Source organism: Ambystoma mexicanum, chromosome 2p (assembly GCF_040938575.1).
Source record: "Ambystoma mexicanum isolate Mex_15411 chromosome 2p, UKY_AmexF1_1, whole genome shotgun sequence".
Taxonomy (NCBI): Eukaryota; Metazoa; Chordata; class Amphibia; order Caudata; family Ambystomatidae; genus Ambystoma; species Ambystoma mexicanum.
This window is the reverse complement of record NC_090923.1, coordinates 872,733,278-872,755,637: the sequence shown is the minus strand read 5'-3', so window position 1 is coordinate 872,755,637 and position 22,360 is coordinate 872,733,278. Positions and strand designations below refer to the sequence as shown.

General features: G+C 48.9%; 1 protein-coding gene across 1 annotated transcript in view; it reads right to left on the bottom strand.

Moving 5' to 3' along the window:
• Positions 1-22,360, bottom strand: part of WDR62 (WD repeat domain 62) — a 2,486,568-nt gene that overhangs the window by 2,111,826 nt on the left and 352,382 nt on the right. Inside the window, exon 4 of the mRNA XM_069644563.1 lies at positions 22,296-22,353. Coding sequence (XP_069500664.1) covers positions 22,296-22,353 — 58 coding nt within the window. The remainder of the gene's footprint in view (positions 1-22,295; positions 22,354-22,360) is intronic.

The window sequence follows — 22,360 nt, the reverse complement described above, 5'->3', positions numbered from 1 at the left end:
AGCTGCTTTGCAAATGGTGTCAAGGGGTACATTTGCAATGAAAGCCAGAGTGGCCCCAATGCCTCTAGTAGAGTGGGCCCTTGGCGTAAAAGGCAGAGTTTTTTCAGAGAGTGAGTAACACAGCTGGATACAGTTAATAATCCACTTCGAGATGGCACCTTTAGAGACGCGATCCCCCTCTCTGCCTGTAGCTACGGAGACAAACAGTTGATCTGTTTTCCTTAGCGGTCTGGTTTTATTTACATGGTAGAGGACCGCCCTACGCACATCTAGGGTGTGTAGTTTCACCTCAGCCGAGCTTTGCGGGTTCTAGAAGAAAGCCGGAAGCTCGATGGACTGGTTTACATGGAATTTTGATATAAATTTAGGTGAGAACCTAGGGTGTGTGCGTAAAACCAGTTTGTCTTTATGGATAGTAAAGAAGGCATCCTGCGCTGACAGAACCTGAATTTCACTGACCCTTCTTATAGAAGTAATAGCTACTAAGAAGGCCATTTTATAAGTCAGGTGTTTGAGACTGCTCTTATGCATGGGTTCGAAAGGGGGGCCCATGAGCTTGGCTAGCACCACATTAAGGTCCCACCCTGGTGGTGGGTTAGAAATAAGAGGGTGAAGTCTCTTTACTCCTTCCATGAAGGCTTTAACTACTGGTACATTCCACCACGAAACCTTGCTATGGGAAGTGGTGTAAGCCGAGAGGGCTGCCAGGTGTACTTTCAGCGAGTTAAAAACCAATCCTGCATCTAGCAGGTGGAGCATGTATGTAACAATAGTGGAAGGAGTGCAATCAACTGGGTTGATTTGTCTACTCTGGCACCAGATAACGAACCTCTTCCACTTGTCAAAGTAACAGTGCCTTGTGTTTGGTTTCCTAGATTCCTTTAGGATGTCCATACACCTCTGTGGCAAATGTAGGTGTCCAAACTCTATGACCTCAGGAGCCATGCTGCCAGGTTCATTGAGTTGGGTTGCTGGTGCACTGTTTGACCTTGGTGCTGGGACAGTAGGTTGTACCAGGCTGGAAGTTTGATGGGCTCGCACACCGCCATCCTGCGTAGGTGTGGGAACCACGGTTGTCTTGCCCACATGGGAGCAACTAGGACGAGCGTCATCGATTCCTTGTTCACCACCTTCCTGATGAGGAGTTGGTGGAAAAGCGTACGCAAACATCCCTGACCAGTTCATCCACAGGGCGTTCCCCTGGGAGTCTGGTTGGGGGAACCTGGATGCAAATCCTGGGCATTGTCTGTTTTCGCTTGTGGCGAATAAGTCTATAGTGGGGAAACCCCACTGAGAGAAGATATCTTCTACGACCTCTCTGTGAAGAACCCATTCGTGTTCCTCTGGGAGGGAGTCTCTGCTTAGAGCATCTGCTAGGGAATTGAGCTCCCCTGGAACATGTTGTGATGACAGGAAGATGTTCCGTCTGAGTGCCCATATCCAGATTTTCTGGGCAAGCTTGGACAGATTTGGCGAGCGAGTCCCTCCTTGCTTGTTCAGGTAGAACATGGCTGTAGTGCTGTCCGTCTGGATTTGCACTGACAGGTTTAGTAGGTGGGGCTCGATCGCCTGAAGCGCCCTGAATACTGCCAGAAGCTCTAGCAGGTTGATGTGGTTCTTGGCCACTGAGTGAGACCAGAGACCCTGAGCTGTGTGGTGGAGATGGTGAGCTCCCCACCCCGTCAGACATGCATCTGTAGTGACTACTGCCTGTACTTCGGGATCGTAAAAGGGTTTCCCCTGTGCGAGATTCTCTCTTGTCCACCAGTGAAGGCTTTGTATAGTGTTGGCGAAACAACTACTAGATCGTCCCACTGACCACTTGCCCGAGACCACTGTTTCGCCAACCATTCCTGCATGGGACGCATGGGCAGGCGCGCGTGGGGGAGCAGGTAAATACATGACACCATCATGCCCAGTAAACGCATTGCTTTGCGTACCGTTATTTGTTGACCGGACTGAAAATGCGGAATTTGCAGTAGTATATTCCGAATTCTTTCTTCTGAAGGAAAGGCCAACCCCTCCTTGGTATCCAGGATTGCTCCTAGGAATTGTTTTGAGGTGCTTGGCACCAGGCTTGACTTCTTCCCATTGATTGAGAAGCCTAACTCGTGGAGGAGTTCGATAGTCCTTTGAATGTTTGTCCTGCAAATTCCTGGGGTTTCCCCCGTTATGAGCCAGTCGTCCAGATAAGGGTACACTGGGATTGCCTCCCTGCGTAGGTGTGCAGCCGCCACCGCCAGTACCTTGGTGAATACCCTTGGTGCTGAAGCTATCCCGAAGGGCAGTACCTTGAACTGATAGTGGCGACTGTCCACCTTGAAGCGCAAGTACTTTCTGTGCGCTGGGAACATGGAAATATGAAAATATGCATCTTTCATATCCAAGGTTGCCATGTAATCCCCTTTTTTAGGAGGGGGATTACCTCTTGTAGCGTGGTCATTTGAAATTTTTGAGGCTTGACATACTTGTTGGCAGGCCGCAAGTCCAATACTGGGTGCATTGTCAAGTCTTTCTTTGGCACAAGGAAGTAAGTTGAATAAATACCCTTGTTTACCTGGTGTCCCGGGACGAGTTCTATCGCGTCCTTTTGTAGAAGAATGGCGATCTCCTCGAGGAGAATCTTCTGATGTTCTAAGGAGTGTATTCTTTGTCGTGGAGGATGGGTCCGGGGACGCTGCAGTAGTTCTATACAATATCCTGTGGATACTGTTGACAGCACCCATCTGTCTGATGTGATCCCTTCCCAAGCCTGAGTGAAGTTTGAAATGCGTCCCCCTACTGGGGTTGCGTGAGAAGGGACTCTGAACTGAGCGTCACTGCTTTGGTGGAGGCATGCCGCCACCTTTGCTGGGGCTGCCTCTGCCTTTTCCACGACCTCTCCTATTACCTCTGCCGTAACCCTGGGTAGACTGTTGGTTGTTGTTCCACTGTGTACCCTGCCCCTGGGAATAGTTAGATCCTCTCTGGGAATTTTGGCCGCTTGGGCGACGAAAATTACTATTCCCTCTCTGGTTAGGGGGTTTATTGGTTAACTGGCCAAGGGATTTGAGTGTCTCGTATTCGTCCTTGGCATTTTTCAGTGCGTCTTCGACCGCCTTACCAAACAGATCGGTTTCCACCGGCTTGTCCAACAATGATGCCTGGGTTTCTGCTTTAAAACCAGACTGCCGTAACCACGCATGTCTCTTGATAACAGTGCCCTCCGCTATCAATCGAAGGTTGCTTTCAAAATGCAACCAGATACGGCTCTACCCTCTGCGGAAATCCAAGCTAATTGGCCCTTTAACGGTTCAGGAGCAGAGGCTATGAGTGCCGCGACTTCTTCCCACTGATGGCAGTTGTAGCTGGCCAACAGGGTGGTGGAGTTAGCAATCTTTGCTTGATAGGCGGACGTTGAGGCTACCTTCCTGCCGAAACCGTATAGTTTTTTGCTCTCCTTGTCTGGAGGAGCTTCTGACGAAGACAAGGGTGTCCCAGCCCTCTTACGAGTGTTGGTGACAACTAGGGAGTCTGGCTACAGATGTCCTCTTATATAGAGAGGGTCAGACTGTGCCGCCCGAAAAAGTTTTTCAACCCTGGGATTGACTGCTCTGGTGAGGTTTGGGTTCACCAGGGACGGATCTATTCTCCGCTGAATGGATTTAAGGATAGGGATGGTCTGGGCAACAGGCCTCCTTTCTCCCACTAACTCTTCTGCGAAGTCCCTTTCCTCCTGTACACCGTGGGTGTCAATGTGGAAATGCTCTGCTGCGCGAGCGAGAACCTCATTTAGGAGGGGTTGGTTATCGACCGGGGACCGGGGAGTCGGTAACCAGGGCTTCGTTCTCTACCGGGGAATTTACTCTGTATGTTTCCGGGTCATCCTCCTCTTCTTCCTGGTCCTCATGATCCCCATAGTAGGCCGTCCCGGTTTGCTCTTCTATCATACCAAATTCTTGGTCTTCACAAAAGGAAGCCTCTCCATGATACCGTGAGTATGGTCTTGCGTAAGGTTGTACCTCGAAGGGTTCTGACCTCATCTGAGTTTCAAACCGGGCCTTTTTACTCGGGGGGATAGGATCAGTAGAGCCTGAGGGTGTGGCCCTTTGTGGATCATACGAGAGGAAATGTTCTGGATTTTTATCATAAAAATCAGCCAAAGAAGACATTCTTGACATGACCCTATCTATGTCTTCACTGGACCATTTTTTCGAACTGGCAAGTCTATGGGATTTATCTTGAGTAGCTTTGCTGGTTGTGGACCTATCAGCAGACCTGGGCTTGTCTGTCTGTTTAGGGGGGGTGGAGTGTTTCACAGGTGTGGAAGAATGTACAGGTAGTTTCTTCTGCTGTTTTCCCCCCTCCCCGTGCGTAGAAAAATGTTTTCCCTGTCCCTTAGTGGCTCCGGAGTTTTTCGACGCCTGGCGTCGAGGATCGGGAGAGGTGTCCCTGTCCTTCGAGCGTGGGGCCTCGCTGGCTTTAATTGCGGGCTCCGACTCCTGGAGCGCGGCCTGGGGGTGGAAGTCGTCTTTGTCTTCCGACGATCGAACTTCTGTTAGCCTAGGGAGCGAGGCATTCTTGGCAAGAGTGGATGATTGCCTGGAGTCATGCGGCGATCTTGATCGAGAGCGCCCAGAGGACACCGAATCGGACCGTTCTGTCTGTGCCTCTTTCCGAGAACTCGACGTCGTCGAGTCTCGGTTGGACTTAGTGTGTTTAGTGTGTGTAGTATGTGAAGCGCTTGTGTCGCCGGGGGTCTTCCCCATAGCCGCCCTGCCGGACGACCTTCCGAGGTCGGGGACCTGCGCTCGGCTGTCTTTCAACGCCGTAATGCCCTCACCGTCCGAAAGTACGGCGTCGCTGCCATCGCTAAAGGCGCCCTCCGCTGCCATGGCCGCCTGCCTGGCGTGGTGGGCCCAACGCTTCGTCGAACGGTCCTTAAGTGTCTTAGGTTTAAACCTTCTACACGCTCTGCAGTTCGCTTCGGGGTGGTCCCTCGGCGAGCAGAGATTGCACGTGGCGTGCCTGTCGATCCAAGGGTATTTGCGATTGCACTTGGGGCAGAATTGAAAAGGGGTACCCCTCCATAGGCACCTTGAGGCAGCGGGCTGTTAAGTGTAGGAAATGTATAAGGTGTACCAAGAGTGTAGAGTATGTACCACCCCCCACTCTCCCTACTTGCAGGGCCGAGGCCAGCGGCCTACCAGGCCCAGGCCGAGGCCTGCGGCCTTCCGAGGCCCAAATCCGTCGTGCAGCAGCCGACGGTCGATTTCTTCTCCAGCCGGCGTCGAGTTGTCGAAGTTCGACGTTGGGGTGGGGAAGGATGTCAATAGATTATTATTTTAAATTTTAGCAAAAGTATGGCTAAGGCCAGGGGACTCTGCAAAAATGCTTCCGACCAGTATGGCGGAAAAAAACAATCTGAGGATCCTAGACGCGTGAGGGATCTTGGGTACAGTGGACGTCACACTAGGGATAGTATTACTGGCACGCCCTGTGTTGACGCCCATTTTCGAGTTTCGAAAAACAAACTAATACTCCGCAGCTTCCACTAGATGTCGGCCTATGCACAGCATGTGATCTAAGCAGATTCCACAAGCCTCAGAAATATATATATATTACCTGTGTTACTGATCGAGTGGGCGGTGGACACCTTTTGATATTTGGGAATTGATATATACCATAAAATAGAAGATGAACACGAAAACAACACGGTAAAGGCAGTGAAAGGAATTCAACGAAGTATACCATTCTGGACAAGGTTGCCCCTGAACATGATGGGGAGGACAGCTTTGCTCAAAATTATAGAATTACCTAGGTTGCTGCACAACTTTGCAAACGTCCCATATTTAATACCTAAACGTTTTTTCTCCAACTTACTCCGTATATGCAGGGGGTTCATTTGGCACAATACCAGAAATCGGATAGCTCTTTGGAAATTACAGAAACCACACGATCAGGCAGGGATAAGGCTGCCCAACTTTGAGGTGTATTACCTAGCTGGCCAACTCCAATATGTAGCAAGATGGTTATCTGATGACATCACCTCTGAGTTCAGGCTATTGAGGACGGAATGTGCACCTTACTTCCTCATCGAGTGGATGTGGGTGACCGACCCTCCGAAAGAGAATAGATCGGCACTACTGGCCCTGGGCAGAAAGATCTGGCACAGAGCCTGCGCTGTAATGGGTAACCTGCTGCCGTGCTCCCCACAAATCCCCCTTGTAACACTAGGTGGCATAGATGAACAAATGAGGCGCCCTATTCGAGAACACTGGGAAGCAGTAGGAGTGACAACAGTGGGAGAGATGTGGAGGGATGGGGAAAAGATGGGGTTCGACACATTGATAGAGGACACGGGTTTACACAGTGGACAGTACATTACATAATAGCTTTATCAGCCTAGCTTAACTAAGATGTGGTCAGAAACAGAACTGGCCCAACAGCCAGACTCCGCTATAGAAACATTCCAAGCAGTGTTGGAGGGAGGTCATGAAGTCTCCATAATTTATGAGATACTGATGTCCAAGGTGGGTAAAGAGGTGGTCCGGGTAAGGCAGGGTTGGGAAGAGGAGAGTGGGAAGACCACAGACGATGGATTATGGGGAAGGATGCAAGGATATCATAAGAAAGTGTTGAGGAATGCTAGATTGCAACAGATTCAGATGTACATCACCCACAGAGCATACATGACCCCAAAGAAAACCGCCAAGTTTGCAAAGGCGGTTAAGCAACACTGTCCAAAATGTGGGGTAGAAAACGTGGGGGTGGTACACATGGGTTGGGCTTGCCCTGAAATCACAAGATATTGGGAGGAGGTAGAAGGCCGACTGGCGGGAAAAGGGATTAGACTGGTGGTGGACTTTTTGTGGGCATGTATAGTGGGGGGGGGGCTTGCCTAGACCGTGCAAACAAGCATGTGAGCAAGCTTAAAGACTTTGCTTACATTTTGGCTAAGCAGAGGATTGCCATGGGATGGAAGGCACAGGAGAGACCCAACATAGAAACCTAGTGGAGCGACCTCCTAAAATGGGCTGATGCAGAAACGGTGGTTTGGAGGGAAGCGGCTTGCGGAGGGGGTGAATAGGAAGTTGGAACATTGTCAGAGTGGCAGCACTTGCTGGCATCTTTGACGAGCACAGAGCCTGAGGTACTGGACACGGACAGCTCATCAGATGGCGACACAGGAGAGACAGTTGTTGACTAAGATACTGTGGTTGTTGAACAAGGAACTGTGAGGAGGGAGTTTGTAGTTTAAATGCACCATGTTGAGGTGCACTGTTTGTAGTTTGTTGTCGTAGTAGGGTTCTTTTTTTAAAAAAAATCTTTTTTTATTAGTTTTCAACAAATAGGGAAACCAAGGACTAGGAAAAAGTGCCCTAAAAGAACGGACCAAACTGATTCAAGATAAAACCAAGAAGAATCTCAGAATGGTCCATCAAACCTGAAGAAGCATATCCGGGAGTAGGGTGTTATTCTGCTGGCCGTCTGTCATTTGGCATTAGTGGTAGGGACAGAGCAGCTTAGTAGACAGCGGACAAACTGTTTACTTTTGACTTTACAAAAGATGACAAGCACATTAGGTAGTTTGGATAGGCAGGGAAACCCATAGATCAAGGAGAGTGAGGCCTTTTCATCTATTACTTTAAGAAAATAATCTTCATGAAAAAAACTGGCCCGTCTCCTTCTGACCTACCACAACTGTCATACTTTGCGGTTTGGGTTGCTACAGTTTCACATTCACACACCTCGAGAGTATAGCCTTCCCTCAGCCCACTTTAACACAAAAGGAAAAGGAGATATATCGCTTAACTGTGCCTGTTTTACCTTTACGATTGGGATCTGTGAGGGGTCAGAAATGTGAGGCGGACAACGTTTGGATGATTTGTCAAAATATGCCATTTTATTAAATCATAAATGTTATCAAACGCCTCACTCTCCCCTACTCTGACAAGGATTTCCAAGCCTATCAAAACTAAAGGAAAACACTAACATCGGGTATCTGGCCCTCACACTTAAACATCAAATAGAGTAATATATGGCAATTCCTAGTAGCATCAACAATGATATTCACAGTCTCTCTTTGTAACCTGGGCAAGCACCCTTTGCCCAGGTTTCAAGGTGCTTCCTTTTTTTTTCTTGAAAATTGAACTGAACAGGGTAATCTGTGTTTCTAATCCTCTCAGTTCAGTTCTTGGCTCCGTCAATGTTAAAGTAAAGTTCTGTTAACCAAAGTTCAAACAGAAAACTGTTGTTCATAGTGAAATAAAGACTTTCCGCTTACTCAAAATAGAATCAATGTCATTCCCAGCCATGATGCTTTGCCACAACTTCCAGTTGTCCAAGAAGAAATACCACAGTTGTTAGAATAAAGTACATATAACTTCTGCAAAAGTTAATGAAGCACAGTTTTTGGTTAACACTTAGTACGTTTCTCTTTACAAGATTAGGAGTCACAGCAGGTATCTTTGTCAGGATAGCTTCACAGCACTTCTACAACTTCTAATTTTAAACAACTTGTACAAATATTCACCATAAGTGTCTACTCCTCTGCCTCATGGTATTCCACCTTCAATTGTTCTACTGAAGTTTCAAATCTACTGAAAACCAAATACACCACCGCAGCTTCAGTACTTTGTGACTCAACAGCTTTCAGTTATGACAAGATTCACCTTCAAGTAGGCAAGGCACTCTTCCTCTGAATATTCATTTTCCAGAGGGGCAGCTGTAATGATCCGTGTATTGTGTGTGTGGCCGTGTTCCAGTTTCACGAGCTAAGCGACCCGTCCTACGCGGCTCGTACAATTGGAATGCATGTTTCAATATGAAACGGTTGGCGGAGCCGTGTTGAGGTGGGCCTGCTTCATTTAAGCCTGATTACATACTTAATTGGAGTCCGTACCTCTTTTCATTGGCGACGAGGTTACAGCGGGCCCGCCACACACCACCTGCCACTGGGGTCCTGAGCGGGCAGTGCGTGCGAGGAGTGGACGGCTGCGCGGAGAGGCGCTGCTGCTCATTTGGCCTGAGGCTCGCCCGGCGGTACAGACAGGGAACAGCTGTGACTGCTGTTCCCACGTAAGCCGCTCCACCGTTGCCGTGGGCGTTGAAGCGGCCAACAGGACTCGCCGCAGGTACAGACGGGGAACAGCTGGTTGCTGTTCCCATGTAAGCAGCTCTGCTCTTCCCCTGGGGGTTGATGCGGCCAATGTAAGACGGCAACATTCCCCTGCCTTGCCCCGCCCATTTGTTTTGCCTCAAGTACTGCAAGGTCTAGTAGTGAGGAGCAGGAAGTCAGATCCCCAGTTCCCCAGTTGCCGTAATAACTGTACTATAGCGGCAAGCACATTTGTTGAATCAGCTTATCAGCTGACTAGGAGGCGGTGAACCTTTCCAGGGCACATTTGGCATACCTTAAGTTGTTTAAATTGCCTCTTCACGCTTGAAGCATTTACCTGCACTGTGCATACCGTCGAAGCAAGAAGAGTGCATGTGCACAGTTCCAATCCTAAATTGCCACAAAAAGATAAAAACTTGAAGCCCACATTTGTGTCCTAAAAGCAAAAATGGCGGCTGCCAGCAAGTCTCCTCCCCCAACTTCCCTGTCAGAACCAGGCACACCACCTATCAGATGGGACAGATGGAAGAAGTTGTTCGACACTTACTTGATTGTCATTGGGGGGATACATTTGCTCCAGCCAGGAAGGATGCCGTATTACTACACAATTTGGGAACTGAAGGACGCAGTGTCTTCGACGGTCTGTCAGAACCCACGGAGAGAGGTCAGGGAGAGGATCAGTTCTCGGTGGCGATCAGAAAACTACAAATACATTTTGAGCCATGGAAGAATGTTACCTTCGAGAGACACAAGTTCTTTTAAAGGAGCCAAGAACTGCACAAACTCGTGGAAACCTTTATTGCTGCACTTCGGACCGTCAGCCATTCATGTAAATTTGGATCCTTAACATAATCACTCATTCACGACCAGTTGGTGTGCTACACTAACAATAGCAGGGTGCAAGAAAAGCTACTGTCAAAGGACCTACCCCTCGAGCAGGCAGTGGAAGTGGCATGGAGGAGACGTCCAAATACATGGCGAGCATGAGGAGGGACAAACAAATCAATGAGGTGGCAGCGGTAAGAAATAGCAAAAAGCCCAACAATGCAAGAGGTTTAAAGTGTTTTAGGTGTGGCAGTAATAGACATGTCTCGTCAAATCCATTCTGTCCAGTACAGAATGCAAATTGTCTCAAGTGTCTGCAGGGAGAATTCTTCAGTGGAAAACAGAGGCCAATGCCAATGCTAGATGCCTGGAACAGGAGGAAAATATTGGAGAGTATGAACAAGTTAAGCATGTTTTGGAAATCGGAGATGTGTCCAATGGTGATAAGGGGCCAATTGAATATCTTTATGGTCAATGGCAGGGTAGTCACCATGTGGATAGCTGTTCCCAATGGACAATAATGTCGAGGCAAACCTTCGAGAATTGCGTAAACGGTAACATTGAACAAATAAAGCATCTGGACATAGAATCCTACGCGTATGGCAATGTCAAAATAGACTTGCTAAGAAAGTTTTCAACTACCATCAAATTTAAGGGAAGAAGTTGTGAAGCTGATATATTTATCAGCTAAGAAGGATCCTCATTGTTGGGCTGGAGTGAGCAGAAGAAGCTCGGGATAAGGATTCAAGCCAATGCTGAGAGTCCAGTCACGATTGCAGAAGTGAGAGATCAGTGGGAAGAACAAGTTACTCTCTTACCTGGTAACGTTCTTTCGATGGGATGGTCCGACGACGTATTCCATATCTATGACAGTAATCACCACAGCTGTGCTGCTTCAGAAAATCTTTCGGCGTCTGCGTCCTGCGTCGATGAGCCGCCCTCGAGGACCTCCTCCGACGTCGCTGGATGTTTTAAGTAGGACTCACGACGCCGTAGCCTCAGTTGTAGTTTTTCCCAGAACGTGTGGCACCAGTCTTCTGCCAGTCTGACCACACAAAGCCTTGCGGAAACGTAAGCTGCAAACACATAGGAAATTCTGTAGCGGTGAAGACAGGGAGGGAGCGATATAGAATAAATCAGACCATCCCATCAAAAGAACGTTACCAGGTAAGAGAGTAACTTGTTCTTCGAGGGGATTGGGTCCTCCGACGTATTCCATATCTATGACAGCAGTGCCAATGCAAGGAGGTGGGAAAAGAATTTAGAAAACAGAAATTTAGAATGCCCAATCAAATTGCGGAGTAAAGGACCGACTAGCTAAAGGCCAAATCCTGCCCCCGGATGGAATCGAGGGAGTAGTGACGTACAAAAGTATGCACCGAAGCCCAGGTGGCTGCATCACAGATGTTACGAATAGGAACACCCCTCTGTAGGGCAGTAGAGGCAGCCATACCCCTGGTAGAATGGGCCCGTAAGCCAACCGGTGGGTCCTTACCCACCAAGCGGTAACACTCAGAGATAGCCAAAATAATCCAGCGAGACAAAGTCTGTTTCGTCACAACTTGTCCGAAACTCTTTCCAGCGTAACCAATGAAGAGTTGATCGTCCACTCTGACCCGGGACATGCGTCAAATATAAAAGCTTAACGCTCTCCTAGGATCAAGCCTATGGAGCCTCTCCTCTTCCTTACCAGGAGGTGGAGGAGGATAGAATGCCCGAAGAACAACCTTCTGGCCTAAATGAAATTCCGACACCACCTTCGGAAGAAAGGAAGGACGAACTCTAAGGACAACCCTGTCCTTATGAAACACAGTGAAGGGTGGCTTAACTGAAAGTGCCTGTAACCACTCACTCTGCGAGTGAAAGTGACCGCAACCAAAAATACAGTTTTAAGAGTTAACAGTCTCAAAGGGCATGAAAGCAAAGGCTCAAACAAAGCACCCATCAGAAACTTGAGAACAAGGTTCAAATCCCAACCGGGCACCTGGAAAGGTGACGGAGGGAACACATTAGTGAGCCCTTTCAGAAACTGAGAAATTAAAGGAATTTTAAAATAGGAACACTCTTCAGACGAGCGCTTAAATATGGACAGCGCCGCCAGGTAACCTTTAACGGTACCCACTTCCAGGCCCCTGTGGGCCAAAGAAAGCAAAAAAGAGAACTACAGGAATGTCACATGAAAAAGGATCCACATTCTTAACCCTGCACCAGTCGCAGAACTTACGGCAACGGTACAGGGACTTTGTTGCTGGCCGTCTGGCCAAGAGCAACACCTCCATCACGTCTTCAGGGAGGTCCCAATCCTTATACCTCAACCTTTCAGAAACCAAGCGTGAAGGTTGAGGGATCGGACCTCTGGATGGAGAACCTGACGCCCCCCTCCCCTGAGAGCAGATCATCTCGGTAGGGAAGACGACGTGAAGGGCAGATGGACAAGTCGAGAAGGTCCGGGTACCACGTCCTCCGGGGCCACGCCGGAGCAATGAGGATCCTCCGGGAACCGAACCTCCGTAACCTCCGCAGCATTTGCGGAATGACGAGGACTGGAGGAAACGCGTATAGCAGTGGGAATGACCACTCCACCATGAACCAGTCTCCTAAGGCTCCTTTCGGAGGAAATTCCCACGAGCAGAACCTCTCGCACCTCTGGTTGACACTGGAGGCGAAGAGATCCACTTGAGGGGTCCCCCAAAGGCGAAGATCTCCAGGAGAATCTCCTGAGCCAACTCCCACTCGTGAGAGATCGCGCTCTGCTTGCTCAGAGCGTCCACGTCTCGTTTTCGTCTCTGGCCAGATGAAATGCCGAGATCGAAACTTCCTGCTGGATTGCCCAGAACCAGAGCTGCATCGCCTCCCTGCACAGAGGAAGTGACCCTGCCCCCCCCCCCTTTTTGTTGAGGTAGTGCACGGCCACTGTGTTGTCCGTCAGTATCAAGACATTCTTCCCTCGCACAGTCAGCAGAAAAGCCTTCAAGGCTAGCCTGACGGCCCTCAGCTCCAACAGATTGATATGGAGTCTGGACTCCGACGGAGACCAACGACCGCTGACTGTCAACTCGTTGGCAAGAACTCCCCAATCCTGTGAAGGATGCGTCCGTCACGATCGTCGCCTCTGGCCAGGGTAGCCAAAATGGAGCCCCTTCATCAGATTGTCTTCGACGGCCAACCACAGAAGGTCCTGGGCGACCGAGGACGGCACCTGAACAGGGTCCGACATCCTGCCGGAGGACTGAGACCACTGGAGCTTGAGTGCCCATTGCAAAGATCTCATCCGCAACCTGGCCTCCACACCAGAAGAATGCAGGATGCCATGAGGCCGAGCAATCTCAAGAACTCGAACGCTGGGAGACTCTAGGCAAGCTAAAACTTGTGCACCATCTGCTGAATGTGATGAGCCCTCACCTGGGGAGGAAAACACTGCCCCGGGGACGTGTCGAGCACTGCTCCGATGTACTGGAACAACTTTGGGGGGGGGGGGGGGGGGGGGGGGAGTGGCAGGTGACTGACAGATGATCCAGGACTTGCTCGGGAGAGCCCGCCCGATTCAACCAATCGTCCAGGTAGGGGTAGACGTGAATCCCCCCTTTCCTGAGGTGCGCTGCCACCACTACCATGAGCTTGGTGAAAACCCTTGGGCGGAGGTCAATCCTAACAGCAGGACCCGAAACTGAAAGTGCCAGTCGCCAACCGCAAACCTCAGGTACTTCTTGTGCTTTGGAGGTATCGGCACATGAAAATAAGCGTCCTTGAGGTCGAGAGACACCAACCAGTCCTGAAGTTGAAGGGCCTGGATGACTTGAGAGGGAGTAACCATCTTGAACTTGTCCTTCCTGAGGAGTTTGTTCAAACCGCGCAAGTCCATGATGGGTCTCAATCCCCCGTCTTTCTTGGAAATCAAAAAATAAGGGGAATACCATCCCTTGTTCCTCTCCGCTACAGGCACCAGTTATATGGCGCCTTTCTCCAGCAGGGATTGCATTACCTGCGCAAGGAGCGGATCCGGACTCTTCAAAGAGAGGTTCCCTGGTGGATTGTCTTGAGGCCTCTGCCGGAAAGGAAGACAGTAGCCGTGGGTTATGATCGCCAGAACCCACACATCTGAAGTAATGGCGCGCCACTCTGCAAGATGCTGCGCCAGCCTTCCCCCAACCGGCGAACCATGGGACATAGCCTCATGACTGACCTGAAGCGGCTACGGCGTTGCCTGGAGGGTAAAGAGGCAACAGCCCGAGCGGCCTTGGCACCTCGAGTACCTGGTTTTCCACCTCTGGCACTCCTACGGTGGCCCCTTTGACTGGCAGCTCGCCTGACGGGGAATATTCATGAGCATGTGAATCCATGCCAGACCCCATGCTGGAGAAATAACGAAAGTAACCTCCCCTCCATTGCTGTCCCCTAGGACGAAAAGGCAGAGGTTGTCGAACTGCAGCGCCCAACGACTTTGCTGCAGCTTCTGAGGTCTGCAACCTCTCAAGGCTCTCGTCAGCCTTGCTGCCAAAAAGATGTTCCACGTCAAAGAGCATGTAGGAGTCGGGCCTGCACATCAGGAGCAAGTCGTTGCGCAACCACGCAAACCTGCGTATCACGGTGCTCGCCGCCATGGACCGGCTGACGTAATCTGCCATGTCCAAACCTGACTGAACGGCCTCACACATGGCATCCTTGCCATCCTGAACCATGGCAAGGAAACCATCCCGTTCGTCCCCTTCGGGAATATATTCAGCCGCTAAGGAAACAGTTCCACAGTGTGCGTGAAACGTGACAAGGCACATACGGAGTTGGCCGCCTGAAGCGCCATACCCCCTGAAGAAAACACTTTCTTCGCCCATCCGTCAAAACGCTTGTCGTCCCCATCAGGAGGGATGGTAGGATACAACGCCTGCTTTGCCGAGGCCGTAGCCGCCTGCACCACCAAACTCTCCGGAGTGGGGTGCTTGGACAAGTAGCAGGGGTCGCTACTGGCTGGGCGGTATTTTCGCGGCAAAGACGCCCACTGCCGGGAGACTCTCCGGAGCAGTTCAAGCCACCGCCACCCTCCTCTGTAGAGCCATATGAAACAGCAGTACCAGGTCAGTTGGTGGACCAAGGTCGAGAATATCCGTAAGGTCATCCGGAAGAAACTCCCTCACGGGAGCAGACCATCCCAAGTACTCGGTGACCCTCGATATAAGGCGCCGTTACGAGGAGTCGGCATGAGTGCCAGGCTCAGGCCTACAAAACTCCACCTCCGGAGAGGTGTCCAGCCCACTAGCATCGTGCAGGGACTGCCTCAGGTCCTCAAATTGGCTATGGCCCGAGAGAATCTTGTCTGGCACCGTATTAGCATCAATGGCGTCGACACAGGCCTCGAGGCCGGAGCCCCGAGCGTGTCCTTTGACAGCCTGGGCGCTGATGGCGCCGACGGCTTCTTCGGAGGCGGGGCCTCGAAAGAGTCAGTCGACGGCGTCAACGTCTTCCTCAAAGACATCACAGGTTCACACAGTCTCGAGCGCGTCGAGGACCGGGACCTGGACCGGGCATGACGAGAACGATTCCCCTTGTCCGAGCGGGACCTCTCCCGCCAATCGTACAGACCACCCGAGCCCGAAGGCATGTGATGTCTCTCAACCGATCACGACCGACCCCACTCGGAGGCGCGGACGGACCGGTGCCCTGCGATTCGAGAACCGCTAACATTTTCCTCCCAAAGGAAGCCCATTCCTCCGGCGTCGCCTGCTTGGTAGGGTAAGTGACCCGTCGACGGGCGGAGTCCTCGGAAGAGGACAGGGGAGGCGACCGATGACAGCGCTTCCGGGAGTGCCTCGAAGAGGCAGAGGAGTGGCAGGACCGACTCCGGGACTGAGACCGAGACCCACTGGACTTCGGACGAGGACGCAGAGAGTCGCCTCTCGAATTGTCCGTCAAAAGCCCCGCAGACCTCGACTTCCATGGCTTAGACACCTTACCTACCGATAACTACTTCTTGCTCTCCCGCAAGGCTTTAGACGTGAGCGACTGGCAGTCGACACAGTCATCCATGTCATGGGCCTCCCCGAGGCACCAGAGGCAGGCGTCGTGCGAGTCCGTAACCGACATATTGGACCCACAGTCCCCGCACTTCTTACATCCCAGACGCGGGGTGGAAGACGAGGTAGACAGCCTTCACGAAGAAGAAACTTCACAAAACGAACAGGTTCGAAGAACCGAGAAACAAACTCCAAAGAGTCGAGGCGCGCCGAGATTCCCAAAGTGAACACGTTCGCCGAAAAAACGGAAGTAAGGCTACGGGCGTCGTGCGTCCTACTTATAACATCCAGTGACATCGGCCGTCGGAGGAGGTCCTCGAGGGCGGCGTATCGACATCTATGGAGGACGCAGACGCCGAAAGATTTTCCAAAGCAGCACAGCTGTGGTGATTACTGTCATAGATATGGAATACGTCGGAGGACCCAATCCCCTCGAAAAGGAGTTCCCGAATGTGTTCACTGAGGACCTGGGAAGATTCGAAGGTTATGAAAATCGAATTAGGCTAAAGAAGGGAGCTGTTCCAAAAATACACAAAGTCAGACCGGAGGCATTACTTCAAAGGGGCATTATAGAGAGAGTAGAAGGATCGGCATGGTTGTCGCCAGTCGTAGTAGCTACAAAGGCCAGTGGGGACATAAGACTTTGTGTTGACCTGAGGGACCTTAATAAGAACATTTTGGTGGATCATCACCCTCTACCCATCATCAGAGAGAAGTTGGCCACGTTGAGCAAGGCAAATAACTTTTCAGTAATTAACTTATCACAAGCGTATCATCAAATTCCACTCTCCGAGGACTGTCAACACCTAACTACTTTCATCACCACTGAAGGAACATTCAAATATTGCAGGATGCCTTTTGGTTTGGCTTCAGCAGTCGCTGTTTTTCAGAGGGTGATGGAGATGGTGATGGGTGGTGTTCAGAATGTGATAATTTTCCAGGATGACATTAGTGTATGCAGAGTCTAGTGAAGTGCATGGCAAGCTGTTGAGAGTTGTCTTGTCCTGACAAAGTTGGATGAAGCTGGTCTCACTGTGAAAAGGAGGGGCTGAGGAGAATTATTCGGTAATAGAGCGTGAGGCGTTGGCCATGTTCTGGGCAGTCAACCTTTTAAAATATTTTCTTTGGGGAAGGAGGTTTACAGTACGGTCAGATCATAAACCTTTAGTGCAGTTATTTAATAGTGCCAGATGGGCTGTTGGATCGCCAAGAATAAGCAGATAGGGCCTCGGTCTTCAGCTACACAATTTAAGTTTGTTATTTGCCAGGGAGAAAGAATCTGGTAGCAGATTGTCTATCGAGATTGCCAGTGGATCAAGCTCAACCAGTTCATGTTCAGGATAGTGAAGAGTATGTTGTTGCTGAATTAGTGAGTGTGGACCGAGAGGAGTAGGAACAAGCAGAGCTTGCAGATCTAGATTTCAGACTTATAAAGCAGTGGAAGGTTGAAGGGTGGCCTGATAAGGAGTTGCTTGAGAAAAGGTTTGAGATATGGTGGGAAATACGAGATGAGTCGAGTCTAGTGGGTGACAGGTTGAGGAGGGGGAGTTGCATAGTGCCTCCAGAAGGAGTGAGTAGAATCTTGTTGGAGTTAGCGCACCAAGGTCATCTGGGTGAGGGAGATACCAAAAGGAGAGTGAGACATAGCTACTGGTGGCCCAGGATAGACAGAATGGCTGAGGATCTGGTGAAACAGTGCAATGCTTGTCAACTGGGTGACAAAAACAAGGTAGTGCGGGAAGTGCCTTTGATACCTAATTCGGTACCAAGTCAACCGTGGCAGAAGCTAGCAGTGGATATCTTGGGACCTGTAGCAGGTTTAGGAGAGGAGTTTAAATACATTTTTGTTTTGGTGGATTTTCATTCCAAATGGGTGAAGTGGGAAGCGGTCAGAGAAGTGACGGCTGCAGAATTGGTTTCTTTCTTGGAAAGAGTTTTCCTTAGGGAAGGTTGTCCTGCTGAGTTAGTTTCGGACAATGGTGTACAATTTGTCTCCCATTTCATGAAGACATTTTTTGGAGGACTATGGCATCAAACATATCAGAACAATGGTCTGGTTGAGAGGCTAAATAGATATATCAAAGGGGGGGGAGATTCAGCTTGCAATGTGTAATGGCCAGCCTTGGAGGCAGGTAATGAATCACATGATGTGGAGTTATCTAACGACTCCTCACTCCACTACTAATATATCTCCTTTTGTTTCACTTAAGGGAAGGGAATCTGGAACCAAGTTGTGTCCTGGGTGGTTAGGTTTGACAGGGACAGTTGCAGTGGATAGGGACGCCATTATGAGGATGATTGCTAATGCTAATGATGAAGGAACATGTCATTTGACAGGAGGGAGTGTGTCAAGAGTAGAAGGTTGGAGATTGGGTATGGATAAAAAATCCCAGGTCTACACAAAAGTGTGTGGAAAGTAAATTTAAGGGGCCTAAAAGAATTGCCGCAGTACGTGGCAGTGTTGTCATCATGGATGGAGGAGAAGTGTGGTCGCAGCGCAGGTTGGCAAGAGCTGAAAATATTGTAGGTGGAGAGTGTGAGAAAATGCAGAATGAGAGTGGGGAGCGATTGACAGGAGAGCAAAGGGAAAGTGATGATCCTGCAATCATGCGTGTCAAAGTAAGCAACAATAGTGATGGTAATACAAGACCCTTACGCAAACCCAGTTGGATGAAGGACTTTGTTCAGTGAAATTATTTTGCTTTCTGTACATTGCAGTTTTCTTTTTTCATCAAAAGTTGAATATCTAGGTTATCATAGTATAGTTATTTAGTTAGTTACCTTCCTTTCTTCTTTTACTGCTTAGTAGACATTAGGTTCTTTTTGCATGTGTTTTACATGGTGTGTTTTACTTTGTTTTAAGAAGGAAGATATGTAATGATCCGTGTTTTGCGTTTGTGGCCGCGTTTCAGTTTCACGAGCTACGCGACCCGTTCTACGCGGCTCGTGGAACTGGAATGCGGGTTTCACGGTTGACGGAGCCGTGTTGAGGTGGGCCTGCTTCATTAAAGCCTGATTACATACTTTACTGGAGTCCGTACCTCTTCAGCAGCCTCTTCGCCTCTCTGGTCTGTCTGCAATACACAACCACCTCGAATTGCCTTTAGGACACACGTCCCTCTTCTTCCTATTGGCTTTGGCAATGTAGGTTGCATCAACTTTGAAGAACAATTAATGGTAGGACGTTTCCCTTGCCTTTATCCCTCTCTGGGCTGTAAGCCAGAATAACTACCCAGAAGCTTTGCAGCCACTCTCCTGGATTCAGGTAATGCTTGCACACCTTGGTCTTAGGCAATGCTGATATTCTATTTGGCTCACGGTAAGGTTTAGAATGTTCTTTGTCACTGGGAAGGGGCATGTTGTAGTAGCAGTCGGGCAGTTTAGCCTGATAACCCACACCTGAGGAGAGCAGAGTCTTTAAAGGCCCCCTCAGGTGCAGAGAATGGAGAGCAGCAGGAACTGTGGCTGGAATGTTTTTCGGCAGAAGCAGAAGGAAGAAGTCACAGCATTGGTAATCCAGGCAGAAGTGGGAGAACCAAAGGGACGCCAGTACTTTACAGTTTCAGTCTTATTAGGCACAAGCGAACACTCCTTTTTGTGCTTTTTACAAGTTTAATTTCAACTATCTTGTTTTAATTTCAACTATCTTGTTTCACTGCTCTCTCTCTTTAGGCGAGTGAAAAGAGAATACCTGTTCACATGCAAGTGCTACAATTCAAGTGTTCCATTGTTAAAGACAATACTGCACTTTGCAACGCTTCTACTCTTACACAAGTATTTATTTAGCGGGATACTGTTGCCAGCAGTGTTTGCGCAAGGAAACAGGACTCCCGGTTTAACTCACCAGCTTCTGCGTTCCCTTCTCCGTAGGCTGCACAACTTCTCTGTCTTTAGTCTGGACCCACACCCTAACTCACTGAAGTCTTCGGTTCAGCCATGTAAATACAGAGCCCCTTTCGCACCTGTGATTCTCGGCTTCCAAGCAACTTCGGGCCATGGTCTCTGACACGCTTCCTACTGCGCACACTCTGCAATTCAGCTCAAATGTGGATAGGCAGTCTTCCTTCACGCCTTCCGCTGCACATCGGAGTCTGGTTAACATGACCCTCACATGACAAGCAAGTGAAATCTGCTGTTAAGTCCTAGCGTCCCTTCGGTTCTCCCACTTCTGCCTGGATTACCAACGCTGTGACTTCTTCCTTCTGCCGAAAAACATTCCAGCCACAGTTCCTGCTGCTCTCCATTGTCTGCATCTGAGGGGGCCTTTAAAGAATCCGCTCTCCTTAGGTGTGGGTTATCAGCCTAAACTGCCCGACTACTACTACAACATGCCTCTTCGGCCAGCTTCCTCATCCCAGTACTTACGGGACTTGTAGTCTTCGTCATCAAAAGTGGTCTTTCTGATTTCTTCTGTCCGGCAAACAGCCATTAAAAGTGTGGGCTTATGGGGAAAGTTAAACAGGGGGTTTCCTAGTCTTCCTGTCCTGCCCCCCATGTGATCCTCTCACAGAACACCACCTACAGTGTGGGATCAGGAAGCGTCTGCCTTTCCCTGGCCACATTAGAAGGGTCCGAGGCCAAATTTCTGGGGGGAATCATTACGGATTCATCACAGATCACTCTTGGTTTGTAGAAGTATGAGGATCGAATACATGCTTTAGCCTCTACTACCTTGTAGTCAACAAATGGTCAATTTGATTTCTCCATTATAGAGATGTTTCTGCAATGTAATTTGGCTTTTTAGCCATTTTGAAGTCAATAGCATAAGGCAAGAACAGCAAGACTGGCACTTGAAACATTCATGGTTGCCCGTTTGCAATGACATTCTGCCAACAGTGTATATTCAAAGAAAATAAAGTACAAAAGGCTGGCTGAGTTTTATTGTGGCTGGATTTAGTTTGGCTGTAGTAGGAGACCCAAAATACAGACCATGATATCACGGTCATTCCTTTCCACTGTGTTACCATACGAACAAGGTTATGTTATGGGGAAAAAGTGTAGCCACCTGACTAAAAGGAAAGTAACTATAATTGAACAAACTGCAAACAAGAACTGGCTGGCAGGAAGCAGGTGGTGTTTGGTAAAATGTACCCTCCGAAACAATATCTAAAGTGGAGAGGTAACGGAGCAGGTCCTGGCGAGCAGATTCCACGCAGCGTAGCAGAAATCACAGGCAGAGCTGATCCACAGTGCTCAAGGGGATGGCTTGTATGGGTAAGCAGCAGCAGCTATTAGTATATTTACTAGAGAAGAGTAAATCCACTTTCTGTTCCTAAAGAATTGGCACTTGCCAATTTTAATTAATTTTCATGCTTGCTTCTGTAGTTTTCGGGCTGACTTAATTAAGCCTTGCCCGTGCTCCCAGTTTCACATATAACCATTTCCCCCCACCAAAATATTGTCATGTCCTCTGTCCCTCATGAGCAGCCTGTATGTATTTTGTAGGACTAGCTTCAAACTGTTTGCTGGTATGTACAGAGACACTGGGCAATGCTGTGTGGCAATTCTAGGAAAAGCTAATTTAAGAAACAGTTCCTCATTGCAGTTTCCCCTTCAACATATAAATGGAACCACATGTACACTAGCAGATGGAAGCCCCCAGAAGGTGGATTCCAAGTGTTTTAGCTATATTTCTAATCTACGGCTTTAGATTTTTTAGGTACTTGCCGTTCGTAGCGATGGGCGGTTTAGCCCTTTTCACTTAATGGATTTACACTATTTCGAATAGAATTGCCCGTTTACTGGCCCCCCCCAAGCCTGACAGGCTTACTGTGCAACTGTATCCAAGTTTCACTGTACCATAGGGCCTAATACATATTGGTTTTAAAGGTTGAAAACCCTAGAACCAAATAAGATAGAATGCTACGATTAGAATAAACTAATGACAATATTCTAGCACTAGTGACTGCATATTGTTCATATTGCCTGTACACGAGAATAAGTATATATAAATGCTAAATAAAAGTGAGGGTATTCTTTATGAGGTTCTATTTACATGTGCAAAGATACACTATATTGCAAATGTAAAGGTTTATTTTAATGAAAACTTTGCAGGAAGTTAATTTACAACATCTAATATGAACAATTTACACAAGGATGATAATTGGTTTCTAGAGATGATATGGGGTTAGGCCCATGACAATACTGATGACAAATAGTAAACTTGACAGCTGCTCAGGGGTGGAGGTTTCTCCTGCACAAATCACAGAGATCATTTCACCAAGTATAGCAATATTCTATGATGCAAACCCTGCAACAGCCCAGGTGGGTATTTTGACAGCAACTGAAGTGAAGGCTAGGCTGTGGTAATCAGGACAATATCAAATATAAAAAAACATCAAACTTGATAAAATGATGCAACTCACCTCTCCAGTAACGATATATTTTCCATCTGGTGAGAAAGACAGTGCGCTGAGTGATTTTCTGAAAC